This window comes from Somniosus microcephalus, chromosome 4 (assembly GCF_052327205.1).
Source record: "Somniosus microcephalus isolate GS21.2 chromosome 4, FLI_Smic_1.0, whole genome shotgun sequence".
NCBI lineage: Eukaryota > Metazoa > Chordata > Chondrichthyes > Squaliformes > Somniosidae > Somniosus > Somniosus microcephalus.
In genome coordinates, this window is record NC_140990.1 from 289,789,961 (window position 1) to 289,814,070 (window position 24,110).

At 40.7% G+C, this 24,110-nt stretch overlaps 1 protein-coding gene across 16 annotated transcripts in view; it reads left to right on the forward strand.

The window, feature by feature from the left end:
• r3hdm1 (R3H domain containing 1) overlaps window positions 1–24,110 on the forward strand; it is a 163,612-nt gene that overhangs the window by 126,707 nt on the left and 12,795 nt on the right. For all 16 annotated transcript variants that reach the window (XM_085986613.1, XM_085986624.1, XM_085986614.1 and 13 more), the window contains one exon: window positions 23,369–23,538. In XM_085986613.1, coding sequence (XP_085842739.1) covers window positions 23,369–23,538 — 170 coding nt within the window. The remainder of the gene's footprint in view (window positions 1–23,368; window positions 23,539–24,110) is intronic.

Sequence of the window (24,110 nt, forward strand, 5' to 3'; positions counted from 1 at the left end):
ACAGCAGGGATTAAACCTAGAGGATGATCCAACCACAGGCTAGTAATTTCTGATTGGGATTGTAATATTTAGTGTAATCGTGGTGGTTGTACTGTAAACATAGTCTAAACAACTACAACTTTCTGGAAATGGGGAAATATTTGCCCGCTGTTTACACAGATAATTGTCTTTGTTTTGGGATGCCTTGCAACATACTACTAGTTACAGGTATGGTCAGCTGATTGAATTGCATTATTACTATTGTCAACAATAAAAGTTGCTATGGTTACTGATTTCCACAAATATTTATACAACTGAAGCCTCAGTTACTGTAGCTGTTTATGGCGAGTAGTGCTGCTTACTTTGTTTGTGAACTCCTGGTACCTGCTGCCTTCCTCAAGGGTTCAAACCGATGCTCGTCAGTTGTCTAATGACCAACTGGTGACTCTTCCTGGTGGAATGGTAAGCAAGATGTCTTTGGAGTCCCGTTTGTTTCAAGATCATGGTACCGTTGGAAGTTCATAATCAGCTTGTCCCTCCGAATCATTAATCGGAGTTGGAATGCTAGATCTGTCCCTGAGGGCTGAGCTCTTTCCCATTTGGTTTTGTTTAATCTTGAAAGCTAATGCCTATGGATAGAGATTGTGCACTTTATAATGGGCCAGAGAGAAACTCTTTTTAATATTCATTACTCAGTAGCTTAGATTGGAGATTTTGAGTTGTCGACCCACCTGACCCCAAAAAGCAAGTCTGATTGTAACAAACGTCAGCTTCTATTTCCAATTGTGTGCCAGTAGTTTGTCAGTTATGTTGTAGGGATATATTACTGTTTTCAAGAACTAAAATTGATAAAATAGACTAAGTGGAACAAAATTAAGTGTTTCTGTTGGTAGTGTGCCAAAAGTTCATATTTTAATTGATCTCCAAAACACTCCTGTCATTAAAATTTAAACTGAGCCCCTAGTCATGCTTCTCTCTTGCATTTGGCTCTTTCTGTAAAGTATTTGAATTTTAGCTTGCTAAAAGGAAAGGAATCACAGCACAAAGGAACAAAAATTCTGAAGAGAATACTACTGGTAGTGCTATCCTTCTAGTGTGGAAGCTAATGCTTGGCTGAATCGAATACTGTATAACATCTTGAAATTATATCACTCGGCACAAAAAGCCAGGACTCCTTTGTGAAAAGCCTATAGTGCCTCTGGCATATTTGCTTGTTTTTTGCAAGAGAGTCTCAGTTAAAAGGGTTAATTGTACAGTACAGATAATAGAATACTGCATTTCAATGTAAATCAGAAATCTATTCAGAAAACAGTTTTTATAATGTAAGAGTTGTTAAAATGAGATCTACTACAAAATATTGTTTATGATGTGTATCAAAGTATTTTTTCAGATCCAAGAACATTAAATTCAAAGAGAGAAATTAATTTCAAAGAGAGAAGTGCAGAGTTGTAAATTAAAACTTGATGAAGGAAAATGGGCTGACAACACATCTCCAAAGTGTTCAATTGAATTGTCTTCTAATAACTAAATCTTACAAAATGAGGTTGTTGTACATTTTCTAGTGTGTTGCAGCTGCCCCTTGTTTCAAAGTTTTATGCTTTAGAACTGCTGGTTACATGGATCTTGGGACTGGGCATTTTGTGTAGAACTCCCCTGATGTAACAATATGATTATACGTTGGGTGCAGCCCATAATCACACATATATCAGTTTCATCAATGGTTCTCTGTGCAAAGTGTGCATTTTCAAGCTCCATCAAAGCAACAGGTTTTTTTTTAATAAAAACAGAAAATGCTGGAAATAGTCAGCAGATCAGGCAGCATCTGTGGAGTGAGAAACAGAGTTAACGTTTCAGGTCAATGACCTTTCATCAGAATAATAATAATCAACTTTATTGTCATTGTTAGTGCACAAGTGCAGTACAACGAAATGTAGTCTTGCGGCTCCCGAGAGTGTACATTTAGATTAAGACATTTAACATTCGACATTCATTTGGCTTGTAATACATAAACATAAACATAACCATAATAAAGTGCATTGGCAGATGTGCAGGCTTTAGAGTTTATTTGTAGAGTTCAGTAGGAAAGAAGCTGTTCCTAAATCTGGTCGTTCGGGTGCGAATGCATCTGTAGCGTCTCCCAGATGGCAGGGGGGCGAACAAACTGGAAAAATTTAGAGATGTAATGGGTTTTAAGCAAGTGTAGAGGCTGGGAAAGCAGGGGAGGGAGGAAAGTACAAAAGGGAAGGTCTGTGATTTGGGCGGAAGGCAGGAGAGATTAAATCACAAAAGGGATTTTGGTGCAAGGCAAAAGGAGATGGTAATGGGACAAGTAAAGAAATAAAAGATGGGTCTAGAGGATAGCATTTTCTGTTTTTATTTCAGATTTCCAGCATCTGCAGTATTTTGCTTTTGTGTAGGTATTTTTTGGAAATAGTTGAATGGAAGGATGGAAACATATTAAGTTTGCTTAAAGAAAAATTGTAAAAGAAACTTTACTTTTTCCCTTCCCTTAATCAGGTTTTGACAATGTAGGCACCAGTTATGGGTAAGAGGACAAGTGGCCCAGACAGCTGCTCTTTGGTAGCTAGGAATTGCACAGGAGCTGCTCAGTTATGACTTCCTTGCTCTCTACTTCCACACCCTCCCTCTTTGCTTCCTCGTCAGGGGAGATGCCTGGCCTATGCTTAGGGCCACCACATCATGTCATAGAGGTAGGGAACTCAACATGCCTCCAGTGCTGCATTTTGGTGCTCCTATGCTGAAGGCCATTGTTTGGCTCCAGTTGTCTCTGTATGGCACTTAAGGGTTATGAAGCAGTTCAGTCAAATATACTTCCTCTTTGAGTTTTTTCTCGCTAATTTTCCTGCCTTCATGAAGCTGTTGATATTTTTGCTGGGATAAGGTTCCTTGGGTACCTTCTAGTACTTTGCGCAAACGGCCATTATTCACATATTGGCAGTGTGCTCGACTACAAATATAACAAGCCCCATCCTGTCCTCTCCTGATATTCTCATATCCATTCACCTCTGCTAGAAGTGAGCATAAGAATTAGGAGCAGGAACCTTGGCCCTTTTTTCTTTTCCTGGTACCTCAGCAGCACTGAGGCCAGTTGTAGCATCTCTCTCGCTTTCCTAGTTGAAATCAGCTAATGGGGCAGCTCAAGTATTAACCCTTTAGATATCTGTAACCCTTTCAGAAAGACCATGTTGAACTATTTTTGCAACTTTCTGAAAAGTTTTCCCTTAAATTAGGTTTATATGATTGTTTAAAAAATACATTTGTAGAAATTGGTGCAGATTGCGTTCAGTTTTGCAGCTTCCAACTACAAGGATTCTTTGATATTACCATAGTTGTTAATACTTAAGTTCTTGATCCTGTGCAAGTTTTTCCTGTTTATTGAATCTACAAATTCCAATTTAGGTCTACATAATTACAGTAACATTACATTGATCATGAGCCTTAGTGCAAATTTGTGATGTAAAACTATTAACACTTTCAGTGGTAGTTTATTATTTTTGAAATTAAGTAAAATTTACTTAGATTTTATCTATATTAATAGTCTGATGTAATGTTTTCATTCTCTAGTCTACAATTATCAGCAGAATCAGAAACCACCATCTCCTACACAACAACAACCATTGCCACCATAACCACCACCTAAGTCACAACAGGCCCATACAGTTGTGAAATCCAGCATAGCCTCTCCACCCATATTCCTAAAACACCACCACACAGTTTTCCTGTAACTATCATCCAGTATTAGTAATTCATCTAATCATTTTAATGCAAAAAAAAAAGGGAAAGGCATGATTTTTTAATGTGTGCTTTGTGTCAGTGTACAGAAAAAAATAATATTGAACAAATGGTGCGTAATTAGCAAACCTGATGCAGGAGATGGTGAGCAAAACCCCAGCATCAACCACTGGGGGAAAAAATGTGTGACAGGAAACTTTGTTATCCGGCACGGACGGGACCGACGTTGTGCCGGTTCATCAACAATTCCGGATAACCGAACACTATGGTAAAAGATACGGAGCTCAGAGCTCCGTATAAAGCCAACAAACCCAACAGCTTCAGAACAATCAGCACAAGTTGCAAGCGTCTCTGTAGCTCAGCAACAGCTGCAGCTACACCCTTGCACAGCAACAAAATGGAGTAAAAAAAGTAATAAAAGTTACCTGAACCTACTCCTGAATTTTGCCGGTTAACCAACATTTCCAGTTATTTAGGGGCCGGATAATCGAAAGTTTCCTGTAATTGGTAAAATCAGATGCACAGCACTTCTACACAAAATTCTTTCTGGTAGTAGTTGGTTGCTACTATTTGGAAGAAGCAAGTATTTGATTCCTTGGGTGCTGTTCAATGTACCTTTATTAAAGGGTGAAGGATTTTGTTACATGAAGATTAGAAAGTATCCCTTTTAAAATTAAATCATTAATATAAATTTGGCAGTCTGGTGAATTTCTTTGAACTTGTGAATATTTCTGTTTTAAACAGTGCTGATGGCATTTGGCTGGGAGGTGTTTTTGAACCTGAACATACAAAGAAGCTCAAGTTTCTTTTCAGGAGTGCTGATATTAAGACTTTTTAAATTGCTTTGTCTATTTTAAAATCTGTTTTCTGTTATTAAAGAATGATGACTGGTGCACGATTATGCAGTCAGTTACCAATTTGTTCTCTCTAAGCCATATTATAATTTTACGGTAGAGGACTATTGAGAGAAAAAGGAGGCATTTACTTTAAGGGCAGAGGATTAAACAATCTAATATCTGATTCCCAGTGGTGTCGGGTTGTCTCCAATGACTTTCATTTATAAAATTAAAGTATTATGAAATGCTTGCACTGCAATTAGATGTACAGGTAGGTAGTTTTGATTGCAACACATTTTCTCGTGCGTATGCAATAGGTTATATATAGTTTTGCTAATGTTATAGCAAACTGAACACCAATTCATTTAATTTGAAACCCTAATAGAAAATGTTAGAGCGCTGAAAAATTCTGAATTAGAGGTTTTATGCACCAGAAGCCCTTATTTCTTTCAAACTACTTTGCATTTAACGGAGTGCCCTGCCATGACTATTGCTTTTCGAAATAAAAGTCTGGTGATTAATTTTACTCAATTTCCTACATTTTAACAAAGGAGCTATAAAATATGGCAGATAACCATTTCAGTGAAGCTTCGCATAAGCTCGCTCACTTGTGTGTTCCTATGTTAACTGTATTTCTTTTTTCTGGAAATGCAAGGTGAACCAAAGTGGAGGATGGCAGAATCCACCATGTCGGACTCTGCAGAAAGGTCAAAGAGGAATAAAGTGCCACAGGGTATTATCAGTGACTTTGAGATGGAGAGGTTCTCTACTGTTAGCAGGGCATAAGCTGGAGAAGGGAGCACACAGCTGGAGGTAATGGCACATTCTAGGACCTTGGAGCGAAAAGGGTTAAGGATTGAACAATAGATGGAGGGGACGCATGGATCATGGTTAGGTGCTTTGTGGGGGGCACATGAAGGTGACAGTTTGAAAGCAAGTGGGATAATACCTGTACAGAGGAAGCCATTACCAATGTGGCCAAGCATTGGGGCCAGGAAAGAGGGTCAAGGAATGGGTGGATTGGGAATCGAGGGGGCAGGAAGTGGGTGTTATAGAAGAGTTGAGCTTGGAGAGGGAGGGAGAAATGGGAGAGCAGATCCAAAGTGAGAGGGTTAGGATAAGCGAAGGGTTATACATAGATTACATCATTTTTACAGCACAGAAACAGGCCATTTGACCCAACTGGTCCATGCCAATGTTTATGCTCCACATGAGACACCTCCCACCCTTTTTCATCTAACCCCATCAACATATCATTCTATTCCTTTCTCCATCATGTGTTTATCTGGCTTCCCCTTAAATGCATCTATGCTATTCGCCTCAACTACTCCTTGTGGTAGCAAGTTTCAGAATCACAGAAACCCCACAGTGCAGATAGAGGCCATTTCGGCCCATCGAGCCTGCCCCGACACATATCCCACCCGATCCCCGTAACCCCTACATCAACACATATCCCACCCTATCCCCGTAACCCCATGTATTTAATCCCCCTAACACTAAGGGTCAATTTATCATAGCCAATCAACCTAACCCGCACATCTTTGGACTGTGGGAGGAAACCGGAGCACCCGGAGGAAACCCACGCAAACACGGGGAGAATGTGCAAACTCCACACAGACAGTCACCCGAGGCCGGATTCGAACCCAGGTCCCTGGCGCTGTGAGGCAACAGTGCTAACCACTATGCCACCGTGCTGGGTAAAGAAGTTTCCTATTGGATTTATTAGTAACTATCTTGTATTTATGGCCCCTAGTTCTAGTCTCCCCCGCAAGTGGAAACATCTTCTCTACGTCAACCCTATCAAACCCTTTCATAATCTTAAAGACCTCTATCAGGTCACCCCTCAGCCTTCACCTTTCTAGAGAAAAGAGCCCCAGCCTATTCAGTCTTTCCCAATAGCTTTAACCTCTCAGTTCTGGTATCATTCTAGTAACTTTTTTTGCTCCTTCTCCAGTGCCTTAATATCCTTTTTAATAATATGGAAACCAGAACTGTTCACCATACTCCCAAGTGTGGTCTAACCAAGGTTCTATACAAGTTTAACACAACTTCTCTGCTTTTCAATTCTATCCCTTTAGAAATGAACGTCAATTTGCCTTTTTTTATTAACCAGCATTGCTACTTTTAGGGATTTGTGTATCTGTACCCCCAGACCCCTCTGCTCCTCTACCCCTTTTAGACACTGATTTTCCAAGGAGTATGTGGCCTCCTTATTCTTCTGACCAAAATTCACCACCTCACATTTATCTACATTGAAGTTTATTTGCCAATTACATGGCCATTCTGCAAGTTTATTTATGTGTTTCTGTATTTTCACAGAATCACAGAAACCCACAGTGCAGATAGAGGCCATTTCGGCCCATCAAGCCTGCACCGACACATCTCCCACCCTATCCCCGTAACCCCACGTATTTAATCCCCCTAACACTAAGGGTCAATTTATCATAGCCAATCAACCTAACCTGCACATCTTTGGACTGTGGGAGGAAACCGGAGCACCCGGAGTAAACCCACGCAAAACACGGGGAGAATGTGCAAACTCCACACAGACAGTCGCCCGAGGCCGGATTCGAACCCGGGTCCCTGGTGCTGTGAGGCAACAGTGCTAACCATTTTGTCACAGTCCTCCTCTATTAACTACCTCCTTCCTCCACCCCCCCCCCCACAACCCAATTTGGTGTCGTCCACAAATTTTAACATTGTACTTCCAATTTTGGAGGTGGTCAGCAGCACAAGGGCAGACAGGGAGGTGACACGTGAGGCAGCTTCACTGATGGTGTCAGTCTTTGAGATGCAGAAATTTATAATCTCCTGTAGGTACCATAATTTGGTTAGAGAATGTCCAGCTTTTAAAAGCCTAGGTTATATCTTTGTTTATGATGCTGTCAGATGTAATGATCTAGTGAGCAGTTACTGTTCTTTTGTATCTGTAATCCTGTTTATGGGTATGCAAAGAAACTGTTTTCAATAAGAAACTGCAGGATTGAACTTTTTCCCAAACCTGCCTGAATGAATACTTCCCAAATATCCAGAAAAGCTGCTACAATGCATGTTGCATCCAACACCCAATACACCACAGAATAAATTCTTACAGTAATTGCCTAGTGGCGTTGAAGCAATTCCCTAAGGAAGAGAATAAGGCCAAGATAACCTGTGCTCCTGTTGTGCATCTCCACAGAGCCATTTCAGGAGAATTGTCAGTAGAAACCCAGAATTAGGCTGTCTGCCCATCTTTTTGTGTCTAAGTGGGGAGGCAGAAAGCACAAAATTGCAAAATGGGAACAGGTAATTATTTGATTTGAGATACCTATGAAGTAAGTGTTTCTTGGTGTAATACATGGTACGTACGAAAGTTGAATTTGTATGTAAACAATCATTGTATACAAGTATATTTCTGGCAATGTCCTTTATACAAAATCGGTTTCTATTCCAATGTTGCTCCTTGTGTAGTCAGCAATAGTATTTGTACAACTTTGCAGGGGTCCCCTGTGGCCATCCCCCTCTCAAACAGATATACCGCTTTGGATATTGTTGGGGGGGATGGCTTATCGGGGGAAGACAGCAGCCAACTTTCTGGCACCGTGGATGGTTCTGCTGCACAGGACAGGAGGAAAAGGAGTGGGAGAGCTATTGTAAGGGGAATAGATAGGCGTTTCTGCGACTGCAAACGAGACTCCAGGATGGTATGTTGCTTCCCTGGTGCAAGGGTCAAGGATGTCTCGGAGCGGCTGTAGAGCATTCTGGAGGGGAAGGGTGAGCAGCCAGTTGTCATGGTGCATATAGGTACCAATGATATAGGTAAAAACTGGGACCAAGTCCTAAAAGCTGAATATAGGGAGTTAGGAGGTAAATTAAAAAATAGGACCTCAAAGGTAGTAATCTCAAGATTGCTACCAGTGCCACGTGCTCGTCAGAGTAGAAATAGAAGGATATTTCAGAGGAATACGTGGCTGGAGGAATGGTGCAAGGGGGAGGGATTCAAATTCCTGGGACATTGGAACCGGTTCTGGGGGAGGTGGGACCAGTACAAACTGGACGGTTTGCACCTGGGCAGGACCGGGACCGATGTCCTAGGGGGAGTGTTTGCTAGTGCTGTTGGGGAGGGTTTCAACTAAAATGGCAGGGGATTGGGAACCTATGCAGGGAGACAGAGGAAAGGGAAACAAGGATAGAAGCAAAAGACAGGAAGGAGAAAAGCAAAAGTGGCAGGCAGAGAAGTCAAGGGTTTAAATCAAACATGGCCACAGTAAATAATAGTTCTAAAAGGTCTAAGAGTGTTAAAAAAACAAGCCTGGAGGCTTTGTGTCTTAATGCGAGGAGCATTCGAAATAAGGTGGATGAATTAGCTGCGCAAATAGATGTAAATGGACATATGATTGGGATTACGGAAACATGGCTCCAGGGTGACCAAGGCTGGGAACTCAACATCCAGGGGTATTCAATATTCAGGAAAGACAAGGAAAAGGAGGTGGGGTAGCATTGCTGGTTAAAGAGGAGATTAACACAATAGTAAGGAAGGATATTAGCTCTGATGATGTGGAATCTATGGGTAGCGCTGAGAAATACCATGGAGCAGAAAATGTTAGTGGGAGTTGTATACAGACCCCCAAACAGTAATGCTGAGGTTGGGGATGGCATTAAACAGGAAATTAGAGATGCGTGCAATAAGGGCACAGCAGTTATCATGGGTGACTTTAATCTACATATAGATTGGGCTAATCAAATAAGTAACAATACTGTGGAGGAGGAATTCCTGGAGTGTATACGGGATGGTTTCCTGGACCAATATGTCGAGGAACCAACTCGTGATCAGGCCATCTTAGACTGGGTATTATGTAATGAGAGAGGATTAATTAGCAATCTTTTTGTGTGCGGCCCCTTGGGGCGGAGCGATCATAATATGATCGAATTCTTTATTAAGATGGAGAGTGAATTATTTGACTCACAGACTAGGGTGCTGAATTTAAATAAAGGAAACTACGATGGTATGAGGCGCGAGTTGGGTAGGATGGATTGGGGAATGTTACTTTAAGGGTTGATGGTGGATAGGCAATGGCAAACATTTAAAGATCGCATGGATGAACTACAGAATTTGTTCATCCCTGTTTGGCATAAAAATAAAACAAAAAAGGTGACTCAACCGTGGCTAACGGGAAATTAGGGATAGCATAAGATCCAAGGAGAGAACATATAAATTGGCCAGAAAAAGCAGCAAACCTGAGGATTGGGAGCAGTTTAGGATTCGGCAAAGGAGGACAAAGGGATTAATTAAGAAGGGGAAAATAGAATGAGAGTAAGCTTGCAGGGAACATAAAAACTGACTGTAAAAGCTTCTATAGATATGTGAAGAGAAAAAGATTGGTGAAGTCAAGCGTAGGTCCCTTGCAGTCAGAATCAGGGGAATTTATAATGGGGAACAAAGAAATGGCAGACCAATTAAATATATACTTTGGTTCTGTCTTTACAAAGGAGGACACAAATAACCTCCCAGAGATGTCGGGGAACATCGGGTCTAATGAGAGGGAGGAACTGAATGAAATCAGTATTTGTAGGGAATTGATATTAGGGAAATTGACGGGATTGAAGGCTGATAAATCCCCAGGGCCTGATAATCTACATCCTAGGGTACTTAAGGAAGTGGCCCCAGAAATAGTAGAAGCATTGCTGGTCATCTTCCAAAATTCTATAGATTCTGGAACAGTTCCCTTGGATTGGAGGGTAGCTAATGTTACCCCACTATTCAAAAAAGGTGGTAGAGAGATACCGATAAGCCTGACATCGGTAGTGGGGAAAATGCTAGAGTCCATTATAAAAGATGTAATAGCAGAGCACTTGGAAAACAGTGACAGGATCGGACAAAGTCAACATGGATTTACAAAAGGTAAATCGTGCTTGACTAATCTACTGGAATTTTTTGAGGATGTAACTGGTAGAATAGATAAGGGAGAACCAGTGGATGTGGTGTATTTGGACTTTCAGAAGGCTTTCGATAAGGTCCCACATAAGAGATTAGCGTGTAAAGTTAAAGCACATGGGATTGGGGGGCAAGGTACTGACTTGGATAGAGAACTGGTTGGCAGACAGAAAGCAAAGAGTTGGAATAAACGGGTCTTTTTCCGAGTAGCAGGCAGTGACTAGTGGGGTACCGCAGGGATCGGTGCTAGGACCCCAGCTATTCACAATATATATTAATGATCTAGATGTAATATCTCCAAGTTTGCAGACGACACAAAGCTGGGTGGGCGTGTGTGCTGTGAGGAGGATGCCGAGAAACTCCAGTATGATTTGGACAGGTTGGGTGATTGGGCAGATGTATGGTAGATGCAGTATAATGTGGATAAATGCGAGATTATCCACTTTGGTGGCAAAAACAGGAAGGCAGATTATTATCTGAACGGCAATAGATTGGAAGAAGGGGAAGTGCAACGAGGGTGTCCTTGTGCACCAGTCGCTGAAGGTAAGCATGCAGGTGCAGCAGGCGGTTAAGAAGGCAAATGGTATGTTGGCCTTCGTAGCGAGAGGGTTCAAGTACAGGAACAAGGATGTCTTGCTGCAGTTGTACAGGGCCTTGGTGAGACCACATCTTGAATATTGTGTGCAGTTTTGGTCGCCTTATCTGAGGAAGGATGTTCTTGCCATGGAGGGAGTGCAACGAAGAGTCACCAGGCTGATACCTGGGATGGCAGGAATGACGTATGAGGAGAGATTGGGTCGATTGGGCTTATACTCGCTGGAGTTTAGAAGAATGAGAGGGGATCTCATTGAAACTTATAAAATTCTAACAGGACTAGACAGACTAGATGCAGGAAGGATGTTCCCGATGGCGGGGGAGTCCAGAACCAGGGGTCACAGTCTAAAGATAAGGGGTAAGCCATTTAGGACAGAGATGAGGAGGAATTTCTTCACCCAGAGAGTAGTGAACCTGTGGAATTCTCTACCACAGAAGGCAGTTGAGGCCAATTCATTAAATATATTCAGGAAGGAGTTAGATATATTTCTTACGGCTAAAGGGATATCGGGAGAAGGCAGGGACAGGGTACTGAGTTTGGATGATCAGCCATGATCTCATTGAATGGCGGAGCAGGCTTGAGGGGCCGAATGGCCTACTCCTGCTCCTATCTTCTATGTTTCTATGTTTTGTCAATCTAACCATTTCAAGATGTTGTTAGGATAAGAGTAATGATTAGGGGGAGGAGGAAGAGAATACTTAAAATAAAAGTTGCTAACTCCTGTTTATGTTTTGTAAGAAACTTGCCCTGTCCATAATTGCCATTTTGAGTTCTTTGATCACAGAATTGCTTTACTGTTGTCGGTTATGCGTAATCTAGGGAGCAGCGCTGTAGAGAATCCTTATCCAGGCTAGTCTTGATAGTGATCTAAGGTGGCAGAGCTGGAAAAAGTTGGTACTGACTGATTACCCAGTAAGTTATATTGAGAGTGTTATGTCACAATTTAATTTAGAAATTTGAATATCCATCTGAGATGTTGCTGATCATTTTAAACTTGTTGCTGTAAGCAGGGTTGAAGTAGAATGCATACTCTATAGGTCTGGCTGTAAGTTGCATTGTGAGGAAAACTAGATCTGCAGATGCTGGAGTTACGTATAGCTGCATTGACGTGAGATGGCTTTTATATATTAACCTTTTAGTTGCAAATACGTTGGTGTTAATCTCATCAGAAGCTCTTCCTGATAACTGTCCACATTATTACCAGGTATGAAATCTGGCTGGTTATTACTTATCATCTTGGTTAGCTGAAAACAGGTTACAGGGGACCAGTTGTATGCCTTCAAACCAACTGTGAGGGATATTTATTTGTGTAAAATACCTTCTGATTTATTTTGTCTCCGTTCAATCTTCACAGCAAAGAAAGGTGATGAAAGTATTCAGACATGTTTCCAAGGGGTCCTGATGCTTCAAGTCCAATTGGCAGCATTACCTTGTTAGTTGGTATAGGTTTGTTAGTAAGGTGTCATGTCATTTGTTTTTCTGTATCTGCGGAGATGCAGGTTAAATGTTCTCTAATTGTGTGAAATTTGTTCTGTTGGATGGAACTTTCAACTTCAGCGGAGGCATAAAAAGACAATCGTGCATCGGCTGCTCGTTATACAACAAGTCCGATTCTCCTTTCCATTGAAGTCAGGAAAATCTGGAAACGTGCAGTAGCTTTTTATTTATATTAAAAACTGTTTATCTCACATCTAACACATGTTTTCTGAGGTAAATTCTGGAGCTGTTCATAATAACAGCAAAACTGGCCATTTACAAACCCTGTGCCCCCACCTCCTTCCCTGGAGATGCAAAATTTTCTGGTCGAAAGTAAAACAAATGTATTAAACAGCTATGTGTTTGTTTATTGTTCCACAGAGGCAGAGATCTCAATACAATATAATAAAAAATAGAATTTGATTTATTCAGTCACTATGAATCAGTGACATTACATGACATAACACCTCTGTTGTTATAAACAGGAGATCCACTAGTAATAGATTTTAAATCTTGCACATAGCAGGCATTTTCTTTAATTGTAGCACTCATTTTCTATATATCTTTTTTTATCCTACTTGTCTAATTCTTCCCATATGACTGACTCCCAATAAATGTCTTCCAGCTGATTTGACTGGTTTGCAAGTTTATTAATTAGATTCACTAATATACTTGTTGAATAGCAGATGGATAAGAGGTGAATCAATGATTACCCAGCCAATATTCCTGATTCCTTTCCCCTGACATTTTTCCTCAATAATTGAAATTTCTCATTTCCAAATAAGATTTTAAGCACCATAGAAACATGAAAAATTGCATATTTCACTGTTCAGTTAAACTGCTTAAATCCTACCTCTGAAATTCCCAGCTGTTCTTTGTTATTTACAGTAACAAAGCCAAAACAAATGATGTATTTTTTTCTCAGTGGAAAACCCTTACCCTCTTGATTTTGTTCTCACACAGTTAAGAAACTTCCCCTTCAGTCAAGTGAACACTCCATTATGTTCCCCACCCCCAGTAACTGCCAGACCCAGGAACCACTTAGTAAATGAAACTTTACATTGCATCCCTACATTGCTACCAAACCCCAGGTTCTCCCTCCACTGTGCTATCAAAGCCTAGAAGCCCGCATCACTATTTCTAAATTCCATATACCAATCTCCAGTCTGCTGCATGTCACCAACTATCTTCCTTGCTTTTAAAAATAAAAGTCAATAAAAATTAGTTGCATAGGTAAAGGAACATATACAGTAATAGTAATCAAAGTCACTCATTTACAATTTTCATCGGGAAAAGAAGATTGAATTATAGAATTCTATGTTCAGAACGCTGGTTAAAAAAATCTCATGCCATGCAATCAAAATTCAATTTGACTAATTCAATCACTATATCAGAGGCTCTGATTATGTATTGCAAGTTACATGACCTTAATCATTATCATTATAAAACTGCTTATCCTCCAACTCGCCATGAGCACACCACAAAAGATCTGCTATTAATTTATTAAGAAGCCACATTTGCCGGTCCAGACATCTCAGTTTTTTTCCAGATGCAAAATAATTTTAAAATGCTGGATGCTTCTGAGTTGTGAGTACGTTGCAATCTGCTAAGTTCCTTGACCAAACGGTAACCTCTGATCTGTGCCTTGACCTTGGCAATCATATTTTTCATAGAAAAAGTGAAAGTCAGTCAGTCTGACCTGTAATTCACCACAGCATTGATTTCAAGGTCAATTGATCGTTTGATAAAGTACCACGTCGTTTGATAAAGTACCACACAATAGACTTGTTAGCAAAATTGAAGGCCATGGGTTTAAAGGGGCAAATGCAGCGTGGATACAGAATTGGATAAGAGCCAGAAAGCAGAGAGTAGTTGTGAAAGGTTGTTTTTCAGACTGCAGTATACAGTGTCCCTTGGGGGTCAGTATTAGGACCACTGCTCTTTTTGATATATATTGATGACTTGGACTTGGGTATACAGGGCACCATTTCAAAGTTTGAGGATGACACGAAAGTCGGAAATGTAGTAAACAATGAGGAGGACAGTAATAAACTTCAGGAGGACATAGACTGGTGAAATGGGAAGACACAGCAATTTAAAGCAGATGTGTGAAGTGAAACCTTTTGGTAGGAAGGATGAGGCGAGGTAATATAAACTAAATTGTACAATTTTAAAGTGGGTGCAGGAGCAGAGACCTGGGGGTGTATGTACACAAATCTTTGAAGGTGGCAGGACAAGTTGAGAAGGCTGTTTAAAAATCAGATGGGATTTATGAACGGAGGCATAGGGTACAAAAGCAAAGAAATTATGCTAAACCTTTATAAATCACTGGTTAGGCCCCAGCTGGAGTATTGTGCCCAATTCTGGGCACCACACTTTAAAAGAAACTCAAGGCCTCGACGGTGCAGAGGAGATTTACTAGACATCCCAATGATGCGGGGACTTCACTTACATGGAGAGACTGGAGAACCTGGGGTTGTTCTCTTTAGAGCAGAGACGGTTAGGGGGAGATTTAATAGAGGTGTTCAAAATTATGAAGTGTTTAATAGAGTAACTAAGGAGAAACTGTTTCCAGTGGCAGAAGGGTTGGTAACCAGAGGACCCAGATTTAAAGTAATTGGCAAAAGAGCCAGAGGCAAGATGAGAATTTTTTTTTTTTTTTTTACACAGCCGATATGATGATCTGAAATGCACAGCCTGAAGGGGTGGTGGAAGCAGATTGAATAATAACTTTCAAAAGGGAATTGGATAAATACTTGAAGGGGAAAAATTGCAGGGCTATGGGGAAAGGGCAGGGGAATGGGACTAATTGGATAGCTGTTTCAAAGAGCCAGCACATGCACGATGGGCCGAATGGCCTCCTTCTATGACTCTATGAATTGCAACTTGCAACCTTGAAGGGTTACACTGTAGCTGCAGAATAATACATTTGTTATAATTGCACTTCCTCTGACTTTACTGTGAGCAGCGCCACAGGAAATCCAGTAAAATAAAAGTCGTACAATAGCACGTACCTCCTTATTGCATTGCTCTGTGTTGCACTTGTCACATTTCATGCACACTTCAAGGTCCCATTTTTTGATTTGTTTAAATTTCATGTTTACCAGTTCATCAATAAGTATAAAATGCAACCATTATCTAACAATAAAGCAAAGCACAACCTGAACCACTCCTATCACTGAAATATTTTCAAAAATTTTGGCAGGAATCAATCAGAAAACATGAACTACAAGACTAAACAACATGTCCAATTTCAAAAGTAACAAACTGTACCAATCAAAGTACTGTTTGAATCATCTTAACTACATCTAGGTTTTAAAAAAATGTATAACATAACTAACTAGTTAATCTGCAGAGAGAGAAACAGAGTTAATGTTTCAGGTCGATGACCTTTCGTCAGAACTGGCGAAAGGTCATCGACCTGAAGCGTTAACTCTGTTTCTCTCTCCACAGATGCTGTCTGACCTGCTGAGTTTCTCCAGCAGTTTCTGTTTTTATTTCAGATTTCCAGCATCTGCAGTATTTTATTTTTGTAACTAGTTAATCTCCCCTAGCACGGAGCGACTGGCAGAGAGCAGGGGGAAACCAGCAAGGCCGAGGACATGGAGGTTCGGGGATAAGGGGGAAGATGGAGTAGAGTTAGAGGCCAGGAAATGGGGGCAAAGTGGATTACATAGAAACATAGAAGATAGGAGCAGGAGTAGGCCATTCGGCTCTTCGAGCCTGCTCCGCCATTCAATGAGATCATGGCTGATCATCCAAATTCAGTCCCCTGTCCCTGCCTTCTCCCCATATCCCTTGATCCCTTTAGCCTTAAGAAATATATCCAACTCTTTTCTAATATATTTAATGAACTGGCCTCCACCGCCCTCTGTGGCAGAGAATTCCACAGGTTCACCACTCTCTGGGTGAAGAAATTCCTCCTCATTTCAGTCCTAAATGGCTTACCCCTTATCCTTAGACTATGTCCCCGGCCATCATAAACATCCTTCCTGCATCTAGTCTGTCCAGGCCTGACAGAATTTCATAGGTTTCGATGAGATCCCCTCTCAATCTTCTAAACTCCAGTGAGTATAATCCCAATCGACACAATCTCTCCTCATACGTCATTCCTGCCATCCCAGGTATCAGCCTGGTGAATCTTCGCTGCACTCCTTCCATGGCAAGAACGTCCTTCCTCAGGTAAGGCGACCAAAACTGCACACAATATTCAAGGTGCGGTCTCACCAAGGCCCTGTACAACTGTAGCAAGACATCCTTGTTCTTGTACTCGAACCCCCTTGCTACAAAGGCCAACATACCATTTGCCTTCTTAACCGCCTGCTGCACCTGCATGCTTACCTTCAGCGACTGGTGCACAAGAACACCCAGGTCTCTTTGCACGTCCCCTTCTCCCAATCTATTGCCATTCAAATAATAATCTGCCTTCCTGTTTTTGCCACCAAAGTGGATAACCTCACATTTATTCACATTATAGTGCATTTGCCATGTTTCTGCCCAATCACCCAATCTGTCCAAATCATACTGGAGTTTCACGACATCCTCCTCACAGCTTACCCTCCCACCCAGCTTTGTGTCGTCTGCAAATTTGGAGATATTACATCCAATTCCCTCGTCCAGATCATTAATATATATTGTGAACAGCTGAGGTCCTAGGACCGGTCCTTGCGGTACCCCACTAGTCACTGCCTGCCACTCGGAAAACAACCCGTTTATTCCAATTCTTTGCTTTCTGTCCGCCAACCAGTTCTCTATCCAAATCAATACCTTGCCCCCAATCCCATGTGCCTTAATTTTGCACGCTAATCTCTTATGTGGGATCTTATTGAAAGCCTTCTGAAAGTCCAAATACACCACATCCACTGGTTCTCCCTTATCTATTTTACCAGTTACATCCTCAAAAAATTCCAGTAGATTAGTCGAGCATGATTTACCTTTTGTAAATCCATGTTGACTTTGTCCGATCCTGTCACTGCTTACCAAGTGCTCTGCTATTACATCTTTTATAATAGATTCTAGCATTTTCCCCACTACCGATGTCAGGCTTACCGGTCTATAATTCCCCGCTTTTTCTCTACCACCTTTTTTGAATAGTGGGGTAACATTAGCTACCCTCCAATCCATGGGTACTGTTCCAGAGTCTATCGAGTTCTGGAAGATGACCAGCAATGCATCTACTATTTCTAGGGCCACTTCCTTAAGTACCCGAGGATGTAGATTATCAGGCCCTGGGGATTTATCGGCCTTCGGTCCCATCAATTTTCCTAACACCATTTCCCTACAAATACTGATTTCTTTCAGTTCCACCCTTTCATCAGACCCTATGTTCCCCGGTATCTCTGGGAGGTTATTTGTGTCCTCCTTTGTGAAGACAGAACCAAAGTATGAATTTAGTTCATTTCTTTGTTTCCCATTATAAATTCCCCTGATTCTGACTGTAAGGGACCTACGCTTGACTTCAATCTTTTTCTCTTCACATATCTATAAAAGCTTTTACAGTCAGTTTTTATGTTCCCTACTAGCTTACTCTCATTCTATTTTCCCTTTCTTAATTAATCCCTTTGTCCTCCTTTGTTGATTCCTAAACTGCTCCCAATCCTCAGGATTATTGTTTTTTCTAGCCAATTTATATGTCCTCTCCTTGGATCTTTTGCTATCCCTAATTTCCCTTGTTAGCCACGGTTGAGTCACCTTTTTTGTTTTATTTTTATGCCAAACTGGGATGAACAAATTCTGTAGCTCATCCATTCGGTCTTTGAATGTTTGCTATTGCCTATCCACCGTCAACCCTTTGAGTGCCATTCCCCAATCAATCCTACCCAACTCACTTAGATGGAGGATATATGTACACATATACACAATATATATGTTTTAATGGTTTGAATTAGTCAGGAAGGGATTGCCAAATATGGGCTGGGGCTGCTGTACCAGGAGTTTGTCAATGAGGCGCAAGCGGCCCATGATAATGGCAGAGGCAGCAATATTAGGAGCTGGGGGCTGCAGCTGCTGCCAAAACGAGGATCCACATATGTTGAGGGGGAAATTATGACGGAATTGATAGCTGGGACCTTGGTCGTCGAAGCCAACAGCCAAGGTGGGGTTGGGTTGGCTACTCTTCAAGTCAGGTTTACAGCCAGCAGACCAAGAAGTATGAGTGAGCATCCTAGGTGGTGGCAGTGGGAGATTTTTTAAAAGGGATTCACATTTATAAATATAATAAATTATTATAACGCAGCCATTTCAGGCCAACAACTGGAAGAGGGATGGGGCAAGGAGGCCCCCCCTCCCCCGGGAGGAAAGGTACCAATGATAGGTGAAGTAATGAAGAACAAATATTAAATTGAAAATTAGAGTAGCTTTTAAAAAAAAAAAAAAAAAAAAAAATTCTAAAACTTGCAGGAAGAGAAATCAAGATGGCAAATGTAGTCTGAAAATTTGCATAAAGCTGGGGAACTGAAGCTTTTGAAGCTCTATCGGTCAAAGTGTGCAGCTAAGTTAATAGGAATCCTGTAGAGGTGCCACGTAGAGAAGCAACAGAAGGGTGATGCCCAAAAAAGGAGAGCATGATGTGTATAGCAAATTTTAAAATTGTCAATATAAAAACAGAAATTTGCCAAGAATATTTATTCCCCCCCCGCCCACCCCAAACCTGACCTCTGACATGGATGTCACGTTTTTGTGACCCACCTATATCCAGTTCTTCTGTGCCCACTGCCAGCTTTAAGTTAGTTTTCAACATTTAAATGTACTTGTACTGTATTTCTGAAGTGTGCAGTCAGCAATGCAGTATAAGTGTGTTTCAGATGCTGAGCAGACAAAATATGTTGGAGGAAGTGGGAAAGGGTTGGGGGTGCAAATCTAAGTGGGGTTGCATCAAGACGGAGCTTCTTCTGGCACCACCTCCCATTACCTCCAGACCCCAGTACCCCCAGCCCCAAGTGCTGCCAGATGCTGATATCCCTCTGCCATCAGTTTTTGTCACTCCCTCAGTACAGCTATACCCAAGGTTCTTCCTCACCAGAGCTTTCACAGTCTGGGATAACTACTCCCTCTCCTAGTCCTGTCCTTATTCGCCCCCTGCACTATCACAGCCCCATACCCACCTTGCAACTTGTAGGCTATGATCTTCCATTCTGATTGCGGTGTTTGGGATCCTCTTTCCTCCTGCCCTCTTTGCTCCCCATCTGTTTTAACTGATTCTCTTTCGATGCTTAAATGCCTTTTTTCGAGGCTCCTCGTGGTTCTTGGTCTAACATTTAAGTGTCGCTCATCTGTCCTATATCAGTTCTTTATATCTTGTAAACCATCCAGTTAACTTATGACAGTGGCATTTGTTTTTAAAATATGTTTTCATATATGTGGAGAAAGAACGGGGGAGTAGGATTACCCGGATTGCTCTTCAAAAGAGCCGGCGCAGACTCGCTAGGTCAAATGGCTTCCTTCTGTGCTGTACTATTCTATTTTTAAGAGCTGCCAGGCCCAAGACACACTTCCTAAATTCTGTCAGACTCTTAGGATTCCAATTTCCAATGCTGCCACAGGATTCACACCTTTCATTAATGTTGTCACAACTTGGGGGGGCCCCCTGAATCTATATGTACAACACTACTGAAGACCTGCTAGTCCATAACATACATGCAATCCAGCAGAAATTGGTTTTTTCACTTGAAAGGGAGAATTACAGTTGGTTCAAAAATGGTGGAACATGCACCAAATGAAGCGTCAAAGATCAGCATTTTCTGAGCAGAGGCAGATACCCAGATCCTAGTGGAAAATAAATTTCATGCCTTCAGCACTCATCCCCTTTCAATAATTTCTAAATTATCGCTGCCACAATTTGCATTTTTGTGACCTTTAGATTTTCCCCTGAAATAAAAGTGATAGAATGTTTGTTATTTTTGCAGCTTCAGTTATGACGAGCCTCTGTCCCTTTGCACTTTCAATGTTGCCTCTTCTTTTCATAGGTGTATACCAGAGTAGTTTTTGAAGCTCTCTGCTTTAGCAGGTTTTCTAGGTTGGCTTGTATAAATGTACTTTCAACCAACTCGGTACAATCTTAAAGAAATTATACATATTCAAAATATTTACAGGATAATATTTTATCTTTACACCAACAATATATTTTATATTGTGTGTGTGTGTCTTTTCAGTATAACCAGACATCAGTTTATCATTTGTAATAATTTGGGAAGTTTCTGAAAATCAGTCTCGTGTCTTCAAAGATTTTAAGGTGGACTTAAATTTTTAATTTGCACACCAAGATCTAAGAAATGTATCTTTCTGTTGTACAATAAATTACTGTTTTGCTTATTGAAAAATAGTCTGATTAATACTCTTTTTATTAAATCAAGGCAATGAGATAATAAAACATAACCACGTACTGCAGTATATATGAGATATAGATACCAATAATACATAGAAACTGGAGTAGGCCATTCAGCCCCTCGAGCCTGTTCCGCCATTCAATGAGATCATTGCTGATCTGTATCCTAACTCCATCTACCTGCCTTGGCTAACAAAAATCTATCGATCTCCGATTTAAATTTATTAATTGAGCTTTTTGTGGGAAAGGGTTCCACACTTCTACCGCCCTTTGCCATTCATCTCGCTTACAGTTGCCCACAGACTCTTTGCGGGCTTGTCAGTGGAGACTTAGTCATCCAGTGTCTGTTTCAGTATGGTGCCCTCTACAGGGGATCTGTGGTATCTGTAAACAGGGAAAGCAACAGTGAAACTCTTCAACCAATCAGAATGAAGAATCCTCATTGAGCCACGCAGAGTCTAAACCAGGAAATATAAATTACATTTAAATCATGTACAGTAAGCGAAATAAAGATTGGGAAATACAGATGAGATTAAGGGAGAGAATTAGAAGAGAAAGACAAAAACATTTTAAAATTATTTTCATTTTTTTTTTAAATCTCCAACATTAATTTTCTTCTGAGGGAAATGAGACGCCAGAGAGGTTGTTCAGTAATTATCACTTATTACACCATTTAAAACTCACTCACTCCTCTAAATGCAGTAGCCCTAACTTTTTTAGCTGTGTTTAGTGCGGAACCAGTGGAGAACTACCCCAAGTTCATGCCATTACAGTGCCGAATCTACCGGCGAGGACAGCATCAGCGCACCCTGTGTAAGAGCATGGTATCTCTGACAGCAGCTTCTGGATTTCCACGTTTAACCGCATGTGCAGACGCCAGAAGTTGCGGTCAGATTTACCCTGTAATAAAGGCAAGTGCTGATAGCCTTGCTGTCATTATTACAGCAAAATCTGGGGAAATGTAAAAGCATATCTGTATTCTTACAAGTTACCCAAAAGAAAATAGTGCAAACATTACAGGATTTAAAAAAAAATATAGCAGGCAGCAACAGAAATCATCTACTGGTAAACAATCAAATTAAGAAACCTGATGACCTACGGGCATCCCCTAGGATTTCTCTTATGGAGGCCAGTTTGAAAGCCGATAGTTCACGGGGGGGGAAAGTAGATTTTAGTCACGTGCTCTGCAAAATAACAGAGGAATTCATGTGATTTATATCAAATTCTAATCCCAGATCTCTTTCCCACGTTTCATTCTTCTTGACTTCCCCCTATTGATCTGTGCCAGATAAGTATTTCTGTTGACTACAGGTTCCCTGCAATGTTCAGCTGCATTGTTTTCTGGACAATCAATACAGTATTTTGTGCAGTACTGCAATATTTTGAACTATAAATATCTTTTTTTCACCCGACTTACCAGCAATTCTAGTTGTTGACTTTATGCACCTAAATTGATTTGAGCGATTAAACCTTCCCATGGAAATTCATCTTTAGGTGTTTGGTTTATTCGATTCAATTTTTTGGGTTTCAAAAAAGCTATTTATAGTTCTGCTTTTCAAAGCTAAGAAGCCCACCTGAAACTTTCAGGTAATGCCACTAAGGCATTTCCGATGTTGCCAGCTCATATGAGAGTGATAAAAGTATTTAGATGATTTAAATGTAGTCCTGTTTTGTTTTACGGTTTTTAGAACTGTTTGGTATTTATTATAAACAGTAAATTTACTAAAATGTGATTTACTTTGATGCAAGCTGTAACAAATTAGCACACACAACTGATAGATTAAGGAATATTTGGTAGAATATATCTTATGAGATGCATCATCATGCAGAATATGAAAAACAAAAGAAAGTGTAATAAACCTGTGGGTATTTAATTTGAATGTGGTTATCTAGCACAAGCCAAAACAGCAATTTTATTTTAAATGTTAATCCTTTTGACTCCTGCAGTGGCTTTCCTCCCTGTCCTTGCACCATTACCTCAAGTTCCTCAAGGATCTATCCTTGCCCCTCCTATTTCTCATCTACATGCTGCCCCTCAGCTGCATCACCCGAAGGCATGACGTCAGGTTCCACATGCACGCTGATGACGTCCAGCTCTGCCTCACCACCACCTCCCTCAAGCCCTCCACTGCCTCTGTATTGTCAGACTGATTGTCGGACATACAGTCCTGGATGAGCTTCAATTTCCTTAAATTGAATATCAAGACTGAAGCCATTGTCTTTCGCCCCCGCCACAAGTGTGTTTCCAGCTTTTTCTGTTTTTATTTAATATACATCTTACATGTTTGATACCAAATTATGTTTAATTGTTGTGCAGATCTGTAAGCTTTAAATTTATACTAGTGTCATTATTGTCTATGATGCGTAGTGACAGGGAAAAGGTCATCTTGCGCAAGAATTAATTAACCGTACCTTTTTATGTTTTTATTATTTTGACCATGGATGCATTCAAACTAACACTGATGTATATTCTGTGCATTTTTTTCCCTTAGCTGTTGTATCACCACATGGCAGTGGAATGCTTATGATGCAACTTAGCATACCGAACAACCCTCATCCACGGGCTCATTCTCCACCTCAGTGGAAGCAAAATAAGTATTTCACTGTAGACCAGAGAGGACATAAATCTGCAGAATTTAACAACCCAGAGATTACCACACAGGTATGCAACTGGATTCCAGTTAAAAGGGTAAATAATGTTTAGTGATATCCTGTAACTTTTGTACATTTATTCATGTTATATACAATAGAAGTGAGAAATATGTGGATATCTCCTTTGACAGGGTTTCGATATCTTGACTATGTTGCACAAAAATCGGTGATTGCCTTTGAAGGAACAGAATACAATTAAATCACCTGCTAAAAATTACATTTGTCACTCATTTTAAGATGACCCAAATCTTTTGTCTCAATCTATATTCCAGTCTTTATCTAAATCTGTAGTCTTAAACCTTTGTTCCCAGCTCTAATCTTGACAATTATTTCATCTCACTTGTCAAACTGCTTTTGCAAAGTTGAAGTCATCTAAGCAAAGGTTAGTGATTATTTTTTAACAAAGGAGATCATTTTCAACTTTACTGTTTGGATAGTAAACAGGAGGAGCAGATCGCTGGCCTTTGAAAGAACCCATCCAATTTTCATATTTATTGAAATGAATGGAAATGAAAATCGGTTGGGTCCTCCAGTTATCGCCCAAACGATGAAAGTGAAAATTACCCCTGAAGTGTGTCTTTA